Below are 25,368 nucleotides of genomic sequence, written 5' to 3' on the forward strand. Positions count from 1 at the left end.
CTGTTTAATCACTCACTCGTTTGACTGAAGTTTGGACAATGAGGAAGCCAGTTTTGAGCGATAGCATCTTGAGCTCTGTCCTCCAGAGGTTTGGAGACAGCTTTAGTACCTTTCTTTACATCTCTGTAGTGCATGGTCTTTATTTTGGGTTGGTGCTACCCGTTCAACACGTGTCCTGTGGGTATTGGCAATGCTGTGGTGCAGACTGACTGCTACACACTGCCACCTGTGGGTGGGAGTTCTGTTGTCTCCATGAGCCAAACAAGGGTACTGGCCTGACTTCTATGGCTAGTTTATCTGACTGTCCTCAATGGTCATGGTTTATTGATGTGATGGTTCTATGTCGAATTGGTTTTGATGCCTTGGATTGGATTTATAGCTTTCACATATTTCAACACGCTCCATGACATCAACCTCAACAGACCTGCAGAATACAGCAGCTTCTAAGCCTATTTCAACCAGCCATTCTCCACAACACAGATTTTGCACCCAGAAACGTTTGACAAATAGACAAGGAGACAATTTTGAGACAATGTTTTTTGGGGTTTTTTTTTTTCATTTTTATATTTTATTTTCAGTAAAGGCACAGAAGTAGAGCATTTTAAAAAGCAAGTAAAAGAAGAGGCCTTAGACACAAACTCTCATGGACACAACATAAAAATACAGAATAGAAATCAGTAGAAGAGTATAAAAATCACTTGATTGGATATACCTGGACAACCCAAGCAAAAGTCACATGCTTCAGCCTGTGTGAACAGTCAGTACAATCAGGCTCTAAGCCCCTGGGCGTTTTGACCTGAGACTTCATGTCTTTAACAACACGTTCACTGTTCATCTTGATGTGATGATTATGATTAATGGATGTACTTTGACTGAAAAATGACTTATTGTATTGACTTGATTTTTCTCTACTTGCTAAACATAAAAATAGGATCTCTGCCTTCATCTTTGCAATGAGACATTGTACTGTTTGGGAAACTATGCATAGTTCCTTGCTGTGTAGAGGTGCAAATAATGAACATTTGTGCTTTGAATGACATATGTGAAAAGTGCAGTCTTTGACTTCTGGATAATTCTGCATCTTGTGCCATCTACATACATACTTAAATCTACATAACATCACCTACTTCACCATTTGCATCTTCAACACTGAATACAGGTCAAGAGGTCTCTGACTCACACCATGAATATTCTGACTCACACCATGATGGCAGCTAAGTCAGCACGTTATCTGATCCCTGTCTGTCCTTGCTCTGGCCCGGATACGGCTCTGGTTCGTACCAGAGTAGGCCCCAATCAGGCCTGGTGGCTGGGTCAGCTCCTCAGTCAGCTGCATCCAACTGATTTCACTGGTTCGACAGAACACTGGTCAGGAGCTCTGCAGTGCAGACAGGTTGGGGGCTTGAGGGTGAGCAAAGGCAATGGGCCCAGGAGTAGCACTTTTTTAGGTGGCTGGCAAGTTGCCCGATTTAAACGCAGAATAAAAAACACAGAGAGGTTGAAATTTGCATAAAGCTAAATGCTTAAGTTTACTTAAGGCCAAAAGATAAAGACTTATTGTTAAAAAAACTAACGAAAAACAGTGCACCACAGACAGCAGGTAATAATAATAAGATGGCATAAAAACTAAACAGAAAATTATAGTTGAAATTAAGTCTTTCCTCTATGTCACCAATAGGTGGCGCATTTGCCTTAAAACTGAAGAGTTTGGTCTGTTATGTTTCTATGTTTCTCTTGTGTGAAGGGGATGGACAAGTTCTAAGGGGTGTAGACAAAACTTCTATAACAAATCTATAACATTATGGAAACTATGAAACAAAGTGTGTGTGTGCGTGTGTGTGTGTGTGTGTGTGTGTGTGTGTGTGTGTTTTGATCTCTCTTTTAACATACAATAGACAATCCAAAATGATTCAGTGCACACACTCAAATGAGGCAGAAAGGTGATATTAGGGAGCAATTCAACACAGATCAGCTGATTGTCAAAACTGAGAATGGCCATTGTCTGATTTGCACAGTGTGCTCTAGAGGGCAGTGATTTTAAGATAAAGTACTACAAATGACAGGAACTCCCTCTATAACTCATATCACAGTTTCTTGTCAGATTCATCTCCTTGAATTTTGCCCTTAGAACTGAAGGCAGATTCAGTCACCCAATGTCTCCACCACACGCTACAGTAGTTGGGTGGCAAAGCTGTCTTGTTTAATGTCAACATTTGTCCTAAAACAACAGAGCTTTAACAGCAGGAGGCGACACAAAGACCCCGAACACATACACAACTCTGAACATATCCTTACCAAAACAAAACAAAACAAAACAAAGCAAAACAAAAAACACCAAATATCCAAAACAAACAGAAAGAAAGAACTCAAAACATGGATCTGTGATCATAACACTTTGCAAATGTTCTTCATCTATTTTAAATATCTAAACCCAGATCAAAGCTGACTATAGCGCGCACCTGGCCTTGATCTGGCTCAGATGGGCACTAGATCTGGACCAAATCTGTCCTAAAGTCACCTGCTCTCCAGGAATATGTACAGTAGATAATATATACATTATATAGCCAGGGGCTTCTGATTGCATAACTGGTCTACCGGGACTCTTGGAATAACACTAAACTCTACAACACTGTTAGAGCATCTCTCCACAGAGGTGAGATGGGGGAGGGGAGGGGGTGGGGCAGCAGGGCTTCAACCTGGATCAAGAGGCCAGAGCAGAGATTTGGGGGGGGGGGGGAGCCACGGGGCCACGGGGCAGTGGCAGAGGACGGGTATGACCTGCAGCATTCTGTAGATCACTGGCTGGCAGGGCAGATAGGTGCTTGTGGATCTAGAGTGTGGAGCTGGACTTACACATGGGTGTGCGAAGGTAACTGTGTTTGGTAGGTGAATTTGGCTAGATGTGTTTGGTAATTGGATTCCGTCTAGATATGTTTGGTAGTTGTACATTAGGAATTTATGAGGGTAACTGTGTTTCGTGGATGTGTGGGGCTGTGTGGGGTATCGGTGTGGGATCTGGAGGTGTGTGGGGTTGGCTTGGGTGGGGTGGGGTGCAGGAGTGGATAGCTGTGTTAGGGTTAGGCCCCTGAGTGGCATCTGGACGGTGGGTCGGAGCACACTGCTTCTGCTCTCAGGGCAGAGCAGTCACAGCCGCATGTCCGGTAACTCCACTCTGGACAACAAGAGAGAGAGAGAGAGAGAGAGAGAGAGAGAGAGAGAGAGAGAGAGAGAGAGAGAGAGAGAGAGAGAGAGAGAGAGAGAGAGAGAGAGAGAGAGAGAGAGAGAGAGAGAGAGAGAGAGAGAGAGAGAAAGGAAGTGCACACAACCAACACAAGACATAAGTATTACTACTACGGTATTATTCACACCTCATTCGGCACCTTACCTTACCTTGCTTGGCATGAAGCATTTTGTATTTTTAAGCAAATGTGTATGCTGATGACATAATCCTCTTATAACATTTAATGAAACCATACTGGACAGTGGGTGTACAGAGTCCCATGGAAAGGCCTGGTGTTTAGTGTAGTTAAGGTAATTAGATCTGAAGGAAATCATATCATACAGTGGAAATACTGCAGGCTTCTCCTGCATGATCTTATTAGTGGACTTGTTGCTGTTACTGTTTCCCTGGTTACCTGCTCACTAGGGAGTTTTTTTCTCCCCGTTGACTCCCTGTAAAAGAACGGCCTCGTCTGACTTATCAGTCTTCATCTCCATGACGATGGCATCTTTATTAGACTTCTGTTTTGTTCTGCAGATAGAATATTTGCTTATGAATGGTTTGCAATTACCTTAATTAAGAACAATCAACATTTGTTTTGCAACATTGATTTTTTTTCACCCACTCTAAGATGTAATTTACACCCAAATGATTATAATACAATTTGTGTAGTTAATCATTAATAAACCTGAGTGATTTACAGTTTAATTACAGTATTATTCATAACAACAACATGCCCAATGAGCCTTTCAAACATGCCCTTTAAAGGATTAGCCTGTGACCCTGACCAGGTCATGGACAACACCTTTAGGCTCTTAATTTAACAGTGTAAGGGATGTGGACGTACAGGTCCTGCTTTCCTGAACGTCCGCAGGGAATCTTGCCCTTTTTGTACAGGAAGTAGAGGACGCTTCCCAGGATGGCCAGCAGAAGGACGCAAATGATGAGGACTGCGATGATCACGCCACTGCCCTCTGGTGGATGACAAAAAGAAATACAGCAACAGGTGAGTAAAGGAGGAGGAAAGCACTGTGAGGGGGAGGAAGAGGAGAGGAAAGCTCCTGGCGACTGGAAGCCTTGACCCGTGCAAAAGCCAGATGCAGGGTGTAGAGGAAAAGAAGGGCATCCCACTCATGCAGCATTCCCAAGCAGTTTAGCATCTCTGAGCAGCTGCTGACCAAACGCCATGTGAGCCTCATCGGCTGATCAGCGCACTCGTACTCAGAGATGATAAACAGGTGCTGACAGAAAGACAGAGAGTGCTGGTGGAAGAATAGAGGTGTACAGGCAGCGTAGAGGACACACACAGCTTCTCATCTGTGTGTGGAAATGGCAGGACATAGAGCCTTTCCTCTATGTGTGGGGAAAGAGGGTGAGGCTCCATGATGTGACTCATCGTGAGGGTGCTTCCAAACGGGTCCTCCCCTCTGGCAGATCCGTTCTGAGGAGGAGGAAGAGGCTGAGGCTGTTTTAGGAGAAAAGGCATCTTTACATTTAGGAGTCGGTGGAGGCAAAAGCAAGCGCACCATCACCGCATCCTCAACAGATAGATGCAGGATGGATCAACTGAAAATGTTTAGTGTTTCTTTGTCTAGCCTAGTCACTACCCCAGACTAGGAATACAGGGTACAACATTATCTATTGAGAAATATTATATTATATTATATTATATTATATTATATTATATTATATTTGCAGAAGCATCTTCTAAGATTCCTGTCATTGCGGTACCTATCCTAAGGATCTGCTGATGGTTGCTGATGCCTCCACACGTCTGAATGTAAAAGGCCACAGGATGCAGTATAGTGCAATGAAGTGCAGTGCAGTGCTGAGTGGAGTAGAGTCCTGCTGATAGCCCAGAGGCCAGGCGTGCTCACGGAGTACTGCTGCTGCTGTGCTTAAGGTGGAAGAGGAAAAGCAGTGATGGTGTGTGTGTTTGGGGCGGGGGGGGGGGGGGTGGGCGGGGGCGCTGCAGGGTGGTTAGGACCAACATGACAAACCTTTATGGACTCTCCTTGGAGGCTTTACTGTTACCGACCCGCCGGCTGGAGAACCACAAACAGAAGAGGAAGGAGTCAGAACCGTCCTCGAGAACCGGGATCATTCTATTAGTCATTAGTGAGTACCGCACCCTAGAACCGAGCTCATTACACCCCTAATTAGTCAGAGGCACCCTTTCAAATCTATCTTGTCCCACCACTCATTAGGTACAGCCATCCTCCAGAACCAAGCTTTTCCTTCCCCTCATCTGTTAGAACCACCCTTTAGAACCGAGCTCAACCCACCCCCTTAGCTACTGTAGAACAAAATCTCTCTCCTGCCCTGCCAAACTACAGCTGGATAGTTTGCCAGGAAGTTCAATGTAAATGTAAATGTATGCAATGCGCTATGCAAATATGCTGTAATACACTTCAGGTTGCTCTGATTTGTTTGGACCATTAGTACTGTTTTGTAGTGAGACCCTTAAAGAGTCAATTAGATTTTTGTTATGTGTAGTGCCTTGTGTTTGTGTCCATCTCTAATAATTCAGTTTGCCTCTCTGACAGATAGCAGCTCTCTCCAGTGGCGTCAGAGACACACACACACACACACACACACACTCTCACACACACACACACACACACAGATAAACACAGACAAAGACAAACACACATACAGCCACACACTAACGCACTCACACACACATGCACAGACAAACAAACAAACACATCCGCGCACGCGCGCACACACACACACACACACACACACACACACACTCACACATAAAGAAGAGCGGATGCTTCGTCTGCGGGTGTGATTATGAGCTAGTGCTCCAGAGGCCTGCTGAGGTAATGGGAGTAGCCAGGCCTGACCCTGAGAGCAGCTGACTGAACACCACGTCTGGGCCAGAACCAGCAGCTGCCTGGCCACACAACCAAAACCACACACACACACACACACACACACACACACACACAAAGATACGCACGCACACACGCACACACACACACACGTCACAGACACTATCTCATTCATACACACACACACACACACACACACACACACACACAAAGATACGCACGCACACACGCACACACACACACAGGGTGCGATTTGTGTAAAAACCAGAGTCATGTAGTCTGAATAAGTTTGTAACACCCCCCCAAAAAAAAAAAAAAAAAAATGAACGAATGAACGATTCATAGCCTAGTAATGTCATGGCTAATAATACCCTATATTATTTTTGCCACCTTTGTAACATTTTAGTTTTAGTTTACCGTGGTGTATGACTTTAAACAGCGAGTGTGCTTGGTATGATGATCAGCTCCTCTAATGCAGGGTAGGACTACGTTTTGACAAGCATACAAATTCACCTTGTTCTTGCCCCATCTGAAATGACTTCACTACTTTTGCTGCCTCCATCCTTTCTGTATTTGTTGTGGAAAAAAAAACGTTGTATATGATGGCACTGAAGTCTTAAGTTAGTGAATTGGCTAACAGTGTTATTTGGTAATCAAATAGCCTACACATTGCGCTACACGCTGCGTAGGCTACGTGCATTCTCTCTCCTGCTGATTTGCGTTCAGTAGCCAAGTGCGTAATATTGCAAAAGTTGAAAAAATAAATGTGTTTATTGTAGCCTACAGAAAATAAATAGCCTATCATACTGTCAGTTAATTGCCTACAGTGCAGTGAAGAGTTTGGAGAGTAAAGCTATAGGGCAACTTGAAGTTTTATGAAAATAATTTACGAACCAGAACATGAAGCTTCTATTTCTTGCAGCTGTTAAAACACCCGCTAGATAGTTTAAATACCCACCAACATTCGTTTTTGCAGTACAGATTATTTCTAAAAGTTATTTGTCTACTACTGGCTGATTTATCAAACGAGTGCTTTCTCGTTCGTTTTCTAATTTTGAAGGTTCTAAAACATTATTATGCTTTACTGAATCCTTCTCGTTTTCTTTCATTTGTCCAGCTAACTTTTCCATTGAACCTAGCCATTTATGATGGATTACACACTCGACATTCTGAAATGTCCTGCACGATCAAGGCCAAATTAAGTTATCACGCAGCCACTGTGTCAGCAGCATCAGTGCTGACGGTGACGGTGCGTTTCTGATGTCAGATTATTATGTAGGCTAGCCTACTAGACTGTTCTCACGTTGCAGCGCTTTACTTATATGAAGTAGCATTAATCAATATGAGGGGCAGAGGGGGATAAATGTTGTCCCCCCCGACGATAAAAATAATTTAGCAGAGGTAGGGATAGGAAAACCAGAGGGGGGGGGGGGAATCCTCACCATCCCCCCCTACAAATCGCACCCTGCACACACACACGTCACAGACACTATCTCATTCATACACACACACACACACACACACACACATTCACTCATTCATACACACCCGGCAGCTAAGAGAGAGCAACTGTCTTCTATTGTTTCTCTCTGGCTGCAAACCATCCCACTAAGTGCTTTAAAGCCCTGCGAGGGATGCACTAGAGGTAAGTGTGTAAACCAACAAGGGGTTATTTGTTGTTGTTGTTGTTGTTGTTTTCTATTATGCTTCTCTATGTCTGTGTCTGTTATCTGTTATTATACTATAGGTGAACGATTCGCCTATAACAAGTTAATTTACCATCAAATTGGTTTTGTAAAGATTATATTAAGGTGAAAATCTTGCATAGTGTACCTTTAAGTGACCGACACCAAGCCTATGTATTATGAAACAACTTGGGCTAAACTGAGCTGTCTAGATGCCTCAGGCAAACTATAGCTGGCATTAAGGTAAACATCACAGAAGAGAGAGCATAAACAAGCAGACACATGTGAGATTGTTCCCATAGAGACACACTTACACTTGGTACTAGGGCCAGCTGTAGCATTACTTTCTGGCACAGCTGCAGACAAAACAACAATACATAAATATGTGAAACTTCACACAGATAGGACTGAAAAGTATGATGTTTTCATGTTTGTAAAAATATATAGAAAAACAAATAAATATTAGCGAGCAGGACTGTGGTGGATCCGAGGTCTGCAGTATGCAAAAGGAAGGAAGCATGGGTAGTATTAGATATCTAATCTGTTAACTTTATTAGCACTCATTGAAAAATAAATAGTCTGTGTCGTGTGGCAGTTGTATTTGACTAAAAGAACTTTCTAGAATAGGAAGAGCATACGTCTGCTCCTGCACCAGGTGAATTGAATCTTAAGGGGCATGGCTCTTCCCAAGACAAGCTGTGCATAAGTGAGAGACACCCCTATGTAGTATGAAACAACTTGGGCTTAACTGAGCTGTCTAGATGCCTCAGGCAAACTAAGCTGGCATTAAGGTAAGCAGGTACGGTAAGCAGACACATGTGAGATTGTTCCCGTAGGAACACACTTACACTTGATACTAGGGCCAGCTGTAGCATTACTTTCTGGCGCCACTGCAGACAAAACAACAATACATAAATATGTGAAACTTCACATAAATAGGACTGAAAAGTATGATGTTTTCTTATTATTATATAATAATACATATAGGAATATATATATATATATATATATATAGCGAGCAAGATTGTGGTGGAATCCGAGGTCTGGAGTATACAAGAGGAGGGAAGCATGGGTAGTGTTAGATATGACACGCAAGGTGAGTTTTCCATCTTGAGCTCGAGTCATTGCATAGGTATGAGCAGGGAGCAGGTAGCTGGAGTATTAGCCTTATTCACATGGCGGCCACTGTGTAAACCAAAAGGAGGCTATGGGGTTACTATATCATTAATGTGTTTTCGCTACCTATTCGCGAATGCATAGAACACAACAATCCTATGGTTTGTGTAGCCTCTAGTCTCGTGGCCGCCGTGTGAATATGGTGAATAGAGTGGGACTGCATGGGGTCAGTATGGAGCTGGTAGTTAGGTAGTCATGTGACCTGGACTGGGTATACTCCAGGTATCTGTGTAGTCTGGATTACTGTGGGTACATAGGCTTTGGTCTGTGACATGTAGTCTGAAGTGAATCTACTGCAGGTTGCTGGTTTTGTTATTATTTGTAATGGGTAATTAGAATTGGATATAGGGTGGGCTATTGTGTTTTAGTGAAAGTGGGTAATCAGGATCAGATCTCCTGCTAGTAGCTGGGTTTAACTCTGTAATGGGTTTAGATATACTCAGGGCTTAAAGTAAGGAACATGTCCATGCCTGAAGCTACCAGACATTTTTGAAGCCACTATAGGCATTATTCATTTTCAAGTCTTAAACAGCCTGGCAAACGCCGGAAATCAGGCACAGTGCCTGAGTACTTTAAGTTCTGTATACTTCAGTTAGCTGGGTTGTGATGTTGTGATGGGTAGCCTACTTGTTGGGCTCATAGTCACATCTGTACCTCAGCTGTCAAACTCATGTCTGAAGCTGTGACTGGTGGTAGCTGGCTAGATTCACTAGAAGCACACTAGCATGGTGAATCCTTTTCTCCACAATGGACAGAAATGGATTCCAAGCTTAGCAGGCTGCCCATAGAGGGAGGTACAGGCTTTGTGCTGCTTGGATGAGATGGGGGGGGGGGGGGTGAAAGCCATGATGAAGGACTGGTGGGGGTCAAAGATCAAATAACAAACCTGAACTCTGATCAGTCTCCGTTGTGGAGGACAAACCTATCTGAACGCTGCCTGGAGTAGTGGTGTCGAACACTATTGTTGGGGCTGACGAACCGCAAGCACAAGAGTTGTCTGTTAACAATCGTCTTCAAAAATCTATCACTCCAATCTATCAGTAGCTGTAAAAAACATCCTTTCACAAGCATAAGGTAACTTTAAGCAATGGACTTTACAATGAGCTGTTGACAGAGCCTGACAAGTGCAACATGCTCTTAAACAAACATGTAGCAATGTCTGGTTTTTTTGGAAACTGAAAATCCAAGTGGGTTGGACCAGTTAGCCTATAGCTTGCTTTTAGCTATAGGCTAGCTATAGGCTAACTGGTCTAACCCACTTCCAGTGAATTATGCTGAGCTACAGTAGGCTAACTGTGTCAGACTGAGTTATTGCACGCACTGAAATGAGCTCATTTCCCAAAATGATGCTGTGTTCCTTCAAACATTATTAGGACTCATGGGGGGTCTGGGATTAAGAATTGTCTCCTATTTGCCTCCCTTTCTCTATTAATTACATTTGACTCTCTGACAGACAACAGCAGACTCCTCTAGAGTCAATCGCACACACGCAGGCACACACACACACACACAGGCCACCCACAAAGTTTTAGGCAGACTCATCTCTGAATACAAACTACTCCCTGGTGGAGCCTCTGGTGGTAGGCCTAATCTCTAAAACCCAATCTCTGTGAACCTCTGACACTTTGTGTCACTTCTGCTGTCAGTGTTAATATGTTCTCACATGAAGTCATGGCATCACTGCAACCACATGCCAAACCAAAGGTGCTAACCCTGTAAGTATATAAAATGAGAAAAGACACGTCTGCCTGTTTTGCATGTTGCGCCATGTGTTGCGCCATGTGTTGCGGCATGTCTTGTGTTTTTTAAGGTAAAAACAACCCCATGTGTAAGTGACTGAATGGTGTGTACAGTATGATAATTCCTATCAGTGCTCATCTGAGCTTAGCATAGGTCATCACCCTGCAGTTGCGGTGACTCCCTTCATCTTCAGCATGCAAACACACAGTCAAGTAGCCACAGCCACTGTGGACGGGTTGCGCTTGAGAGGGATGTCTGTCTGGACACGTCTCGTGAATGAGAGAACAGCGTGTCGGCACACGTGAGAAGCACAGCACAGAAAGACACACAAACACACACTTACGAGTAGTAGTAGTGGGAAGGGGAGTCGTTTCAGGTTCAACTGTGGAGTGAGAAAACCAAAACACACTCTTTACATGTAAACATGTCAATTAATTTCATGAACCAAATACTGTCCATACGTGTACCATGTAGGGATGTGCGATATATGTATTGTCTACCATAATGTCTTAATTGTGTTGTGCGAGCTAATATTATCAACACTTGTACACAATGCTAAAAAAGGTCATATTACATTAACCTTTCTAGAACCTTTCTTGTAGCTTGTGGTCACGTGTGTATAGAGCTGCACCTATAATTCAGACGAAATTTACGTCACTCTGACCCTGATTAATACTTGCACTGCTGGTGAAGTGTCCTGTTTATTTTACTTGAATGCTTCAGTTTGAAGCAAATAATTAAGATTTGTTTTTGTTAATTATGCTGTTTCCATTAATGCCATTAATTAATAAGGAATAAAATCCATTAATGAATAAGAGATCAATAATATCCTATTAGCATAAGTGAAATAAATTTAAAATATATATTTGAATCAATATCGCACTCCCCTACTACCATGGCAATGTACATTACAATATTGCAAATGACAAACATACGCACGCACAGTGCTGAAGAAGTACATCACTAAGGGACTTACTGGACTCAATCTTGTGGACTCGGCTGTCTTTTCCAAACTCATTCACTGCTTCACAGACCACTGACAGCTTGGATGTGGCCTTCACTGTCAGGGTGCTGATGGCACCACCACCACCAGGGATCTCCATGCTACTGGACAGTCCATTCAGGTCCTGCTGAGGGCACAAGCATAACACACACACACAGACACACACACACACACACACACACACTCACACACAAACACAACACACACACACAAACCCGATAAGTGCAATTCAGAGAAAACCACATGCTGTTCTCTTTAGTTGTGTACTCAGACAAAACAGACTGACACAAAACCAGAACTCCAAGCAGAACAGCCAAGCCCATTAGCCACCAGGCTAAAAGTAGCCCTTCGCTGCTGAAAGGTGCTAAGGGTTATGGGTGATGAGCTATTACCTCCTGGTCAGGTAAGTCCCAGGTGATTGAGGGTGTGGGGTAGCCCTGCACCACACAGGTGATGTTCACAGAGTTCTCACCATCCTGCAGGTCCTCCTCCCTGACGTCTGTGATCTGTGGCTGACCTAAGGGATTCGGTACAGCAGCCATTTATCTTATTTGTTTTATGAAACTCGATGTTACAAGACATCCTTACAAACACACACACACATACACACACACACACACACACACACACACACACAAATGGTGTGGGGAGGTCTGGGGAGAGGTGATGAAAAAAGACAGAAGACAGAAGAAGAGGAGAGAAGGACACGGATGATGTACAGCAGAGGACAGTGGAGGAAAGGGAGAGGAGATGGAGGGAGGGAGGGAGGGAGGGGAAGAGAGGTGAAGGAGAGAGGAGTAGAGGGGGAAGAGGAGATGGAAGGGAGAGGAGAGGAGGAAAGGAAGAGGTGAATGGAGGGAGAGAAAGAGAGGAAAAGGAAAGAGGAGTGGAGGAGGAACAGGAGGTGGAGATGGAGAGAGGGAGAGAAAAAAGAAGAGGAGATGGAAAGAAGGAGGGGAAGAGAAGAGAGGAGCAGTGAGTGGAGGGGGGAGATGGAGAGGAGATGGAAAGAGGGAGAGAGAAAAGAAGAGAGAAGTAGAAGGGAAGGGAGGAGAGGAGGGAGCAGTAAGAGGAATGGAGAGGACAGTCGATGAGAACTCACCCTGCACAAACACCTCTAGAAAACTCTGTGACTGCAGGCCAGGCAGCTTAGGAGCGGTCACTAAACACTGGTATGTTCCAAATGTGTCCATAGAAGCATTAAAAATCTTCAATGTGTGGCCATCAGAGACATACTGACCATCCTGGAACACACACACACACACACACACATACACATAGGCGGGATGAATTTAAAGTAAGGCACAATCAAAAGCAGCCATACAATACCACTGTATTTCCTGTAAACAGATTTTGCTGGAATCACAATATTGCGGCATTCGAATCTGAAAATACCTATTCCTCTGTGAAACACACACACACACACACATGTACCTTGAACCAGACCGTATATGTGTCCAGAGAAGAGAGGGCATTGCAGGTGGCCTGCAGGGAGGAGCCCTGGGACAGCACCACTGGTGACTTTGGAACCACCACAGTCTCATCCAGGTCTACACACACACACACACATGTGCGCACATATGCACACGTACACACACACACACACAAATGAATAAACACAAACAACATGTATACAAATAAACACAACCAAAATGTAGCCCTTCCATTTCACTTATACCTTCTGGTTTATAAATGTGGTGTGGTAAGTGTGTTTGCTGTGATAACTGTGTGTGCTGTGGTAAGTTGTGTGTGTGTCCAGGGCGGGTCAGTCAGTGACGCACAGTGCACACTCAGCTCCATGTCGTTTTCCAGCTCCTCCAGAGTCTCCAGGTCCAGGGCAGTGCAAGTGTACATGCCCCCATCACTTCGTGTTGCGTATCGCAACACCACCCCCTGCTGGTCATCAGTCAGCAACTGCTCATTCAGGTCCTCCTAGGATCATACAGTAGGTCATCCGTTGAGGTTACACATGGAGAGAATCCAAGGGCCTTTGACATGAGTTACTTTGAGTTTTTTTAAGTCTTCAATGTAGTAATTTAATAAAAATCTAAAAGACAACTGTCATGGACGTAATTTCAGTTTTTAGTTTGAAATGTGGCATTCAGTGTAGTAATTTAATAAAAAAAGATTAAATCCAAAAGATTTGTTCTAATTTCCTGAAAGAAAAAATCGAAAGTGTGCAGTGTAAAATAATTTAAAGTGTGTACGTGTGTGTGTGTGCATGTGTGTTTGTATGCATTACTCCATTATGTTTGAAGGTCAATGGTGGTGTTGGGTTTCCGTCAGCAAAGCATCTGATTTCCACGGTGTCCCCCTCCTTCACTAAACCTTCTGGAAGCACCTGTCTTAACTCCACAGACGTTGACGGGTCTGCAACACAACCAACCACGTAGTAAACAATGACTCACAAGCAAACAAACTTGGTTGTAAAGATGGCGTAAGGATAGATTTTAATAATACAATATAAAATAAAATAAATTATTATACATTAAATCTTATTTACTGCCACCCATCATGACACTCAAGATCACCTTACACCAGAAGAAATAATAAAACAATCATTAAACATGCAATAGCTATACAATTAAACCAATAAGTAACAGCCCATACCGGTAGTTCAGTTGTGAGTTTAAACTGGTATTGTGAAACAAAATGTAGTTGATGCAGCTAAACACCAAGTTTATAGTTGAGGGTGTTTACCCAAACCGTAACTTGGCCAAGGTGTCCTGAATCTCCTGATATACGGAATTAATGGACGAGGCAGAAGCAAAGAAGTCCATGACCCACCAATCCCCTGAATGACACTATTTATATAGGAAATTGTCATTCCTTTATAGCGGTTCAGCCGACTTGTTCGGTTTGTTTTACTACTCTCTACTATAGTTACCATTCAAAGGACACTGATATGGAACGGTGATACCAGATCTACTTAATAGGTGTCCCGATATCGGGGAAGCCGTGGCCTACTGGTTAGCTCTTTGGACTTGTAACCGGAGAGCTGCCGGTTCGAACCCCGACCAGTTGGCACGGCTGAAGTGCCCTTGAAGGCACCTCACTGCTCCCCTAGCGTCGCTGTTGTTGCAGGCAGCTCACTGTGCCAGGATTAGTGTGTGCTGAGTGTGTTTCACTAATGGATAAATGCAGAGACCAAATTTCCCTCACAGGATCAAAAGAGTATATATACTTATACTTACTTAAATACAGAATTAAAAGTCACCCCACTAGCCAATCAGAAAAAAGTATTTCATGTATCCGGGGATAATACGTAATGGAGTGAAAATGTATTACATTTCATCTAGTTATTAAAAATGTGCTGTTATTTCATAATACATTGTAACCATAGTAACAGGGTGTTAAGCCAAACAAAAGGACTCATATCCTCACAGTGCACGTTGATTTTGATGCGGTCGGACTCGGTCATCCTTGTCCCCTCAGGCACAAAGTATGAAGACTCGCAGTAGAAGAACACATCCTTGTCCTCCTTCTTCACTTTCATATGAAGGACACTTATCACTGTGTACAGGTTGTTGGTGTCCCTCGTCACCTGGTTGGTCACTCCAAGCACTGAAGTCACACATTTAAAAAAAAAAAAAGATATTATTAGACACAAACGTCAAGACAACTCTCTGATATTAGTTACAAAAATGTTCTTCATTGTGTAGAATTCAGTAAACATGGCTTTTGACATTTACTGTAAAATGCATAAATACTGTACCCTCAATGTCTATTAATCATTTGTGTGTTTTGATAATGTGTTTGTCTTGGAACTCAGCTGGTGGACCATATGGAATGATATTTCATTCAGCTATGTATATGGAAAAATTATAGTAAAAGTTGACTTGACTTCACTTGAAGGCATATCAGTGCAACACTCAGAGCCACTTTGGATAATGCAGAATGGCTAAATGTAAAAAAGATATGAGTTTCCAAAGTTCAAAACATCCACTATCCCTGATGTGGTTTGGATATGGCCCTGATATGGCCCTGATGTGGCCCTGATGTGGTTTGGATATGGCCCTGATATGGCCCTGATGTGGTTTGGATATGGCCCTGATATGGCCCTGATGTGGCCCTGATGTGGTTTGAATATGGCCCTGATATGGCCCTGATGTGGTTTGGATATGGCCCTGATGTGGCCCTGATATGGTTTGGATCTGGCCCTGATATGGCCCTGATGTGGTTTGGATATGGCCCTGTTTGAATCTGGCCAGTCTGCTCCCGTCAGATGATTCTACTGACAGGCTCAGAGGAGGGCAGCCAGATTATAGCTCTGAGGTTTTCATTTTCCCTGAATCAGTGCTGTGAAGTGCAATAAATGGCACGACAAGCTGTGAGTTTGAACGCCTCTTAGTAACCATGGAGGTTATGCAACAACACTTAAGCTGAGATGTGATCACCACCATCCTTCTCACCTCCTTCCTTCATGTACAGCGGGGTGTGGTCTCTGTACCAGGTGATATTGGGCAGGGGGTAGCCATTCTTGACGTGACAGGTGGCAATCTGCAGTGAGAGAGTGTAATGTTATCAGCCTTGTAATAACAGTCTTTTTGCCAGTCTTTTGCATTCTTGAAACAGAAAAGACATTCTCATAACAGAATGCCTTTTGTAGTCAATTTACATCTGTGTGGGTATTTGTGTTCGATCGCTATTGTCTTAGCTGGCTATAGCCATGACTCCCAACACCCCGCATACAGTGTTGCCATTTGGTCTTTGTTCTCGCCACCCTGTTGAGAGCTTAACTTATTCCTGGGCCTGCCTTGGACCACAGGAAAATATTCTGAACTCTAAGATTCATGTCAAAGGAGAAATTATAATCTGATTGTGTTTGATATCATTTTTAAGGTCTACATGTGAGAAATACAGTATTGTCGATTGTGGAACAGTAAAGTTAATGTATATGATGTTTCTGTAAACCTGGGTTATGGTGAGATGCGCCCCCATCTCCATCAAAGGACATTCTTAACTGCTCAGGGTGCCCGGGCCGAACTAATTATCATACAGTATAGTTCACCTCTGAAATCTCTATAAATGTATGTTGTGAATAATACATTCATGTTTGGTCTTGAATTAATGCTTGTAATGTGGGCAACATCCTGATCATGGTTTCATCACAATTTATTGTATTTGTGCATAGTTGTAGACTAAGAACTACGCTATAGTCTATAGGTATGAGAGGCCACACCCACCACTCTCAGATAACAGAGGCTCTGGTGATTTGGGCATGGCCCAGATGAATGATAAAAGGGGAAATGGTCCTCAGTTCGGTCTCTTTTGCTCTGCTTCTCTTCTATGAGGGTGTTGGGGGATAGCCTGGGTTTTCCCATGCTGCCTTACGCGCGCAATTTTATTCACGCTGCTAGGCAGCCTGGATTCCATGGAGCAAATTTTCGCCTCAGTTAGGGGACCAATCACAGAACAGAGAGAGGGCAGCAAGACGATGACGACACACCGAAGCCGTTGAGCTGTTGACGCATTTGATAGACATTCGTAGCGCCCAATAAACGGCTCTGGGCATTCGTAAACCACATTTCAAATACGAGAAAATTAATGTCTAGTTACCAGACCCCATCTCAATGAGATGAGGTCTGACGTTAGCCAGGCTAGTTGGGGGAAGCTTGGGTTTGTAATCTTGTAATTATTTGGTATACCGTTTCATCTGGTGTAGCTGTTATTCTAACTTGTTAATTTCTTAAGTTTAAGTTTGTTGTTTTTGGTTAAGCTTCCCTTTGTTACTTCGCTTCAGTAGGCTATGTTTTACCTACCTGAGTTACTTTCACATTCAATTGAAGTGATATTGACTACATTCACCTTTTAAGGCTTATTGCCTAATAAATTGTTACTTTAACCACCAGTCGTATATCTCAATTCTAGTATGCCATGCCATACTGTGCCATAGCTGATAAACTAGTTACTTGGTAATTGATTCGAGATACAATTTATTAAAAAATGGAGTCTGATAATCACAGTCATGTCTCGTAATAACATTACCTTCTAACTCTTCACCCTATTTGTCCAGTGTTCTCACACCCAATCAGCAGGGGAACGGGCTAGTACTTTGGGCCTGCTCTCTCCTTTGAAGTGAGGATAGCCCGACGTGTCTCCATGTCGTGGATATTTTTCCCTTCTTACAGCCTCAGCCCAGTCAAAGTCTAACTAGAGAGGGCATAAATAAACAATGGCCTCCCGGTAGACTGGATTATTTACCTGGGTTGGATCCTTTTCGTTGACAGATATCCCGGTGTGCACTCCTTCAATTTTGGGAACTTCTGGTTTACCTACAATAACAAGACAAGAAGAATCTAGAGAACAGTTGTCTCACAGTATAGGCCTTTGCACAGAAGAAACATCTTCATTTTGGACAACAGAGTATGCATGTTGCACCTATGAGGAGACCAACTATACTTTACCATTGTTACTTGTTAGCATTAACAAAGTGTTAAGTAAAAAACACACTTGTTTATTGGTTTTATCTAAATGGGTCTTGATAAAAGCATCAGGTTAAAACACACACACACACACACACACACACACACACACACACACATACAAATACATACACACACACACACACACACAAAACACACATATACACACATACACAAAAAACACGCACGCACACACACACACACACACAAAACACGCACACACACAAACACACACACAAAACACTCACACACATACACACGCATCGGATCCCTTTTCCCTGCCCCCGCGGCTGGTACCCACTGAAGACTCTGAGCTGCGTCATGCCCTCCTTGCCGTCCTCGGTGGCCGTGTTCACGTGGCAGATGAAGAGCAGCTCGTCCTCCAACTGGACCGGCTCCACGATCACAACCACAGATCCAGGGATGCTGTCGTGCACCGTTACCCGGCCCGCCAGGGACGAGTCCTGGTCCAGTATCGCCCCTGTGTTGTCCTTATAGAAGATGCGTTGCCTTTGACTGTTGGAGCCAGCTGGTTTCTGGGAAAAGCATTGACAAGCACCAAAGGTCAGTATACTGTTGAAAAACATAGTGATAGATTCTGCGTCTGGACACAGAAGTTGTGACCTTGTGTGTTTTACATTTGTATGTTCTACAATTATAAATGATCTGTACTGTATTATTAATGTAAATTTTACAAGCAAAAAAGAATATAATATATAAAATCTCCTACATTTCACAATAAAATATTACAGGTTCAGTAAAACATGGCTTGTATGTGTGTGTGTGTGTGTGTGTGTGGGTGTGTGTGTGTGTGTAAAGAGTGGTGTAGAAGGGGCAGGATACTCACTGTATACCACTGGATGATTACTGTGCTGGGGTCGCTGTCCATCTTATACTGGCAGGAGATCTCAACCTGCTTTCCTAGTAAGACTTCCACACGATCCTCCATGTTTATCTCTATTGTCGCCAACGCTGTAGACACACACACACACACTTTGCACTATGCAGACACAGTAGCTTTTCTCTCTCTCTCACACACACACACGGCCACACCCCATACCCCCTCCTCCCATACATCCCATAGTAACTATAAACACAGTAAAATCACCCACATTTCCCACAAACACACAACAAATCTTAACAGTCTGCTTTTACTTGTGTGTGTGTGTGTGCGTGTGTGTGTGTGTGTGTGTGTGTGTGTGTGTGTCTGTCTGGATGTGTGTGTGTGTGTGTGTGTGTGTGTGTGTGTGTGTGTGTGTGTGTGTGTGTGTGTGTGAACATCACCAACACCTTCTTAATACAGGTCAAACTAAGCAAACTGTAAGCACAACGGACTGCGATGAAACCCACCCCATTCGTCTGAGTTTCCTCTGAAGAAGCACACACTAGTGCCTGCCTCCAGCTAGGCCCCCAGACCACACACACACAAACACACGCAGACATACACAAACCCACAGCAGCGACCTGCTGCTGCAGATAGAGTGGCTTGTCGCGATGCTGTGCAGGACAGATGGGAATTAGGTGCTATGACAGGAATTCTGGGAGCCCAGCAGGCATTCCAGCGCCACGGAAGAAAGACTCGATTTACAGGCAGAATAGTGAGTCTGTGTCTCCCAAAGCTCTAGTGAATTAAAGCGCTTTAAAGGCCTGCTATTGAAGTCCAAATTACAAGGACTGGGATTTCAATGTTTCCTGCGTTTGTCCATTTCAGAAGGATTTTCTGTGGGGTACACTGTGCTACTTCTCATGTGGAATTCCTTATAATCATTTTAGCAAGATGACAGACACACACACAGCAATATAAACCTAATTGAGAGACATACTTGTTATTTTTTAAAACATTCATTTTCTGTGCATCAAACTGGTAGCGTCTGATTAGATCAAATAAAGATGATAAGAGTCTTCTGTCTGGTCCACAAGTTCCCTACACGTTCCCTGCACATGAAATCTGTTTGTTTTTTAAGTGTGAAATCATAACAGCGGGACGGTCAAACTTTAGCACCACTAATCTGACCTGTACCACTGCCAAAAACCATCAGGATCGAGATCTGTCCTGCCCATTAGTTCACCCCCCTCTCTCCTCTCTCTCTCTCTCTCTCTCTTACTCTCCTTTGTTTGTTCAGAACAAGTTTATACAAAACAAAACAAAACTGTTGCTGTTTATTTGCTCTCTCACTTCCTCTCTCTCTATCTCTCTATCTCTGTCTCCTTTGTTGGTTCAGTATATGAAGTTTATGCAAAATCCAAAAACACCAAACAACAAAACTGTTGCTGTTTGTTTGCTCTCTTGCATCTTCTCGTCCTCCCTCACTCTTTCTCTCACTCTTTCTCTCTCTCTCTTTCTCTCTCTCTCTCTCAGACTGTTTATCCAACAAATAATCAAGTTTACACCATATCACGTATCCATTTACTCCAACAACACCCGCAGTGCAACACTGTGTTCCTGTTTCCAATCCTCTCTGTCTTCCACCCATCCTTCCATATTCCTCTCCATCTGCCCATTCATCTCTCCATCCTTTCATCCATCCATCTCTCCATCCCTCCGACCCTATTAGAGCAATTGGATTAGTTTCTCCAACAAAGGCATTTCCTGCCCATTAGTTCACCAGCAGCAGCAACAGCAGCATACAGACTCACTTTCACTATGTGGGGGTGGGGGTGTTACAAACCCTCTATGAGTACCCAGGTGGACTGTGTGTGTGTGTGTGTGTGTGTGCGTGTGTGTGTGGGCTGAGGTAGTGTGCAGTAGCTACCGTGCAGCAAAACTGAACATACTGTACAGCTCCTCTGCTGGTGACCTGATGTCTGTGTGTGTGTGTGTGTGTGTGTGTGTGGTAGGCTGAGGGCTATACCCCTCTGCTGACATGGTATTATAGCTCAGTTTGTGTGTGTGTGTGTGTGTGTGTGTGTGTGTGTGTGTGTGTGTGTGTGTGTGCGTGTGTGTGCGTGCGTGTGTGTGAGCATGTGGGGCTGATTCAGGTGGCTATACCCCTCTGCTGATGACCCAGTGTTATGGTTCAGTGTGAGTGAGCTCACCATTCAGACTGTTTGCTTAGCCTGCCGCCCTCTCACTCAACCGTACCGTTATGACAGCTCACACCTGGTGGAGCACTTCATGGCAGTTTTCTTTTCTTTTTTGCCTGTGTGTGCGTGGAGCGCCTCATGTCAAAGTACTTTTCTTTTCTTTTTTGCCAGGGTGTGTGGACACTTTGTCACACTCTCCACTGAAGCTCACAGTTTACAGAGCTCCCACCTCAACAGCTGTTTTCTATTCAGCCCATGTTTGAAAGGGAAATTATTGCAACACAATCAGCTCAGCATATAAGGCTGTTTAGTCAAACAGCTTTTATCTCTAACTATGCTGAGAGACCTGCGTCAGTACATTACGCTTGCAACCCTTCCTTACTGAAGTACCCCCCCCCCCCCCACACACACACACACACACACACACACACACACACACACTCCCCACCCCCATTTCACTGATGGACATCACCAGAACTACACCCCCCCCCACTACCACCATTACAACCCTTTAATATTGAATATTTCCCCCCACAGACACACTGCACATTTCACTGATGCAGATTAAGCAATATAGCACGAGTGGGATTGGTAATGGATATTCCCACAGGTGTTGTTCAGCCATAGCCACGAGGCCGGAGACCGAGAATCTTCGCATTGTATCGCGGAGTGATTTATTATTAGCTGTGTAAAGTCTGAGTTAAAATGTCTAGGGATATTCCAACTCGGCCAATCAGAAACAAATAAATACTTCTAGAGAACCCAATTGTTGTATAAAACCATTTAACCACCACCCCACCCCAACCCTTTTAACCTTAACCCTGACCTTCATGAAAATCTTCTCTTCACACACAGAAGGAGCACATTTCCCCCAAACCGTGCAACTGCCACTGTCAATTTCTCCACCCTACCCCACACCCTCTATTTCTGCTGTATTACAGTATCTGCTGTATTACAGTATATGCTGTATTACTACAGGTTACAAGGTTCAAGAATGCTAAGTGCATGAAATACAGTTGTTATTCTTTAAAATTTGTGTAATGAAAGCTTTAACATATGTTTTAAGTATGATTAGGGGGAAATCCCCCATTGAAGAAGCCAAAAGTTGAAACATTGACAAATTTGTACTTTTTGAACTGTGTTGTTTTGTTTAAGCTCTGTGTATACTTAAGCTCTGTGTAAAAAACTCCAATTGCCACTGCATAATTCACACGTTCAGTTTGGCTTGAAGTTAGTTTGGGTTTTCCAGCTGTACATTGAGGTATCAGTGAGACTTTGTTCAAAAAGCCAACAGCTCTTGTTGAGAGACCTCTAGAAATGAAAGCACTTGAAGTTCGGCTGTGGCTTTGACAGGGATACATGATGGAGGACAATGCTGCTTTGAGAGCTGCTCAGAGATACTCCTCTGTCGGGTCTTCGGTATGTCTACTCTGTAAGCTTTGATCCTCTTTGGCACAGCCTCAACCAAAGCCAACACACATCACTACAAAGCGTCTTTCTCTTTTGCTTTCTCTCTCTCTCTCTCCTTCTCTTTCTCTATCTCTCTCCCCCTCCCTCTCTCTCTCTATCTCCCCCCCCCCCCTCTCTCTCAGCTGGTCGTTGTCAGCTCTGCTCTCTGGCACACTGAAACAAACAGACACCTGGCAGCAGAGCGGCCGTTGCCCATACACTGCTGTTAGATACGGCCTCGGCAGGCTCAGAGCCGCTGGAATGCCTTTAACTGAGGTGCCGGCAGCCACTTGACATGTGCGACGCCAGCGCTCTGCCCGCCTCTAACGTGGCATCGCGCCAACACTTGCCAGTTGCCGAGGGAGCAGAAGCACATGGCTGAGGGAGGTGACGTGACCTGCTCGGCACCGCATCCAGTCCACATCTGGGCCAGAGCCGATCAGGAGCGGGCAGCACTCGCGCCCACTGTCTGGGCCCAGAGACGTGGAGGTGAGATATGGCTTTGGTCTGGTCCTGGTTCTGGTCTCGGCTCAGCATAGGCGTCTGTTTTGAGGTTTGCAGTGCTGCTGGTGCAGGAGCTGTTCCAGCTGTTATCAGAACTCCTCATTGGTCTCCGTCTCTCTCTCTCCCTGTCCTCCTCCAGGTCTACTGCTCAGACAAAAACTCTTGTGAACATAACCATCTCATAAAGCTCCATCAGCTGCAGGCTCAGTCAGCACTGCACACATTAAACCCTGACTGTAAAAATACAGCCGTGAACTACAGTAAACCAGCTGATTTCACAGGTTGTGCTACTTGCTGAATTCTTTTTGGTTGTCTGGGGAATACCAGAGAGGACTTTTACCATGTGAACCTGGGGTAGCACCTCCCCATGCTCTCATGGTTCTGGTAGTTAAAACTTTGTGTTAAAGGTACAGTGTGTGACTCCATTGGAAGTTTGTTGATAGTTGCGCTGCTTCTATCCTCCTCATGAAGTGTGGTGACTGGTTGAAATAGTGTAAGGTTCGGTCTGAGACTATTTTTTCTCTCTTTTTATTTGTTTAGCACACACACACAGAACAGACAACTAGAGGACAGTAAAAGGCCTTTTACTGAATGTGGCAAAAAAGTGTTATGGATTAGAATCTTAGAGTGCACCTTTAAGCCATTAGAAAAGCTGTGCCTCTCTTCACGTTAATAACAGAAAACATCCTGAGCAAATTAATGTTTTTTTTTTTTCTTTGCTGTGCCTGTGCATCGCTTTGGACGAAAAGCATCTGCAAATAAATCAATCTAAATGACTTTATGCTCTGGCCTCCCTGTCCACATCCTGACACAGCAAAAGCAGTTGAGAGGCTATCAGTGAGGGTAAGGGCGGTGGGGATATGGCTCACTTCTGGCGCTGTAACGGGCTGCCACCGGCGACAAGGTTCCACTGGTGAATCAACGCATACACACATGCACACAACCACAAACAGACTTTCACATGCTCTCTCTCACTCACACAGACACACACACACACACACAAGACACACACACACGCAGGCACACACATAAACCTTTAAAGGGGCCCCTCACATCTGGTCTCAGTGGAAAGAAAAGAATGGGGCACCCCTAAACAACCAACCCTAATAACAGTAATCTCCCCAAAAACACCCACATCTCGTCAGCTGCCTGAACTTGTCTTGAAGGCACCATTCTCCTACCGCAGTGCATCACACACATGCACACACACAGACAGACACACACACATACACACACACACACACACACACACACATAAACACACACTCTTTTTCAATAATCTATTGCTTGGTGAACCACCTATTAAACTTCCAGGCCGTTAAACCACAATAATATGACATATTGTGTGTAAGGCTGTTTCTCTCGATGGGGAACCACAAGAACTGAAGCAAGTACCATAGAGTGGCGCTAGCAGCACTGTATCACCAACATGGCCACAGACTCGCATTAATCCTGAACCACAACACAGTATCATCAGACGCCCAGTACACAAGTACACAAAGGCTAATTTTACCTCCATACACTCAGTGCACCCTGTCTAAGCTGGTCCAAACCAGCACGTTTAAGAATAGCAGAGCTGTATCTGCGCATGTTGGCACATTTGGCTTTCATACAGAGAGGCTACGTGATGTGTCAGTGGAAGCTAAGTGCCGTTAATAGCCCTGTCTGTCCACATACTGTAAGCCAGGTCACACAGTGGGCACACAGTAAAGTGGTCATCCCAAGCATGTCGTCTGGACACAGACCGTGGGTGTATGGCAACAGTGGCATCAGGGGCACTGCTAGAAAATGTGGGCCCTATGACAGACGATAATTCTCGCTCTCCTCCGGTAATATAAAGTATTACCGGGGGGCTCTCTGGTTGCCCCTGTCAGTGCTGTTAGACCAACCCCCCCCCCCCCCCCCCCCCCCCCCACCCCCCCACCCCGCAGGGCCACCCCTGAGTGGCATACAGTATTGCCAGACGACAATCCGCTTTACTTTAGCACTGATGCTTTACAGGAAACACCTTCAATACACACATCTGAGAGAGAAAGAGAGAGAGAGAGAGGGAGGAAGAGAGAGAGAGAGAGAGGAAGAGAGAGAGAGAGAGGAAGAGAGAGGAAGAGAGAGGAAGAGAGAGAGAGAGAGAGGGAGGAAGAGAGAGGACACGAGAGTGAAAATAAACAAGCAACCGTTTTGTTGATTGGTGTTTTTGGTTTTTGCACAAACAAACAAGAGAGAGAGAGAGAGAGAGAGAGAGAGAGAGAGCTTAATGGGATAACTTCCCAAAATCCCCTTTACATTATTAATGTATAGAGTT

The 25,368-nt window shown here is 44.2% G+C and overlaps 1 protein-coding gene across 8 annotated transcripts in view; it reads right to left on the reverse strand.

The window, feature by feature from the left end:
• Nucleotides 1-557: 557 nt before the first annotated feature.
• The window catches only part of mcamb (melanoma cell adhesion molecule b), a 53,613-nt gene continuing 28,802 nt past the window's right edge, over nucleotides 558-25,368 (reverse strand). Inside the window, exons 2-20 of one of the 8 annotated variants that reach the window (XM_042067759.1) lie at nucleotides 18,937-19,061; nucleotides 18,391-18,625; nucleotides 17,869-17,939; nucleotides 16,077-16,164; nucleotides 15,049-15,228; nucleotides 13,907-14,034; nucleotides 13,446-13,596; nucleotides 13,099-13,214; nucleotides 12,767-12,908; nucleotides 12,057-12,181; nucleotides 11,638-11,788; nucleotides 11,005-11,043; nucleotides 9,808-9,891; nucleotides 8,594-8,635; nucleotides 8,060-8,101; nucleotides 5,221-5,265; nucleotides 4,068-4,194; nucleotides 3,636-3,751; nucleotides 558-3,172 (exon numbers count right to left, since the gene is read on the reverse strand). In XM_042067759.1, the coding sequence (XP_041923693.1) occupies nucleotides 3,643-3,751; nucleotides 4,068-4,194; nucleotides 5,221-5,265; nucleotides 8,060-8,101; nucleotides 8,594-8,635; nucleotides 9,808-9,891; nucleotides 11,005-11,043; nucleotides 11,638-11,788; nucleotides 12,057-12,181; nucleotides 12,767-12,908; nucleotides 13,099-13,214; nucleotides 13,446-13,596; nucleotides 13,907-14,034; nucleotides 15,049-15,228; nucleotides 16,077-16,164; nucleotides 17,869-17,939; nucleotides 18,391-18,625; nucleotides 18,937-19,061 (2,000 nt within the window). In that variant the 3' untranslated portion in view covers nucleotides 558-3,172; nucleotides 3,636-3,642. Of the gene's footprint in view, nucleotides 3,173-3,635; nucleotides 3,752-4,067; nucleotides 4,195-5,220; nucleotides 5,266-8,059; nucleotides 8,102-8,593; nucleotides 8,636-9,807; nucleotides 9,892-11,004; nucleotides 11,044-11,637; nucleotides 11,792-12,056; nucleotides 12,182-12,766; nucleotides 12,909-13,098; nucleotides 13,215-13,445; nucleotides 13,597-13,906; nucleotides 14,035-15,048; nucleotides 15,229-16,076; nucleotides 16,165-17,868; nucleotides 17,940-18,390; nucleotides 18,626-18,936; nucleotides 19,062-25,368 lie in introns of all 8 variants that reach the window. The other 7 variants (XM_042067758.1, XM_042067762.1, XM_042067761.1 and 4 more) reach the window with 7 other exon arrangements.

The sequence above is a fragment of the Alosa sapidissima genome, chromosome 17 (genome assembly GCF_018492685.1).
Source record: "Alosa sapidissima isolate fAloSap1 chromosome 17, fAloSap1.pri, whole genome shotgun sequence".
In the NCBI taxonomy this organism is placed as follows: Eukaryota; Metazoa; Chordata; class Actinopteri; order Clupeiformes; family Clupeidae; genus Alosa; species Alosa sapidissima.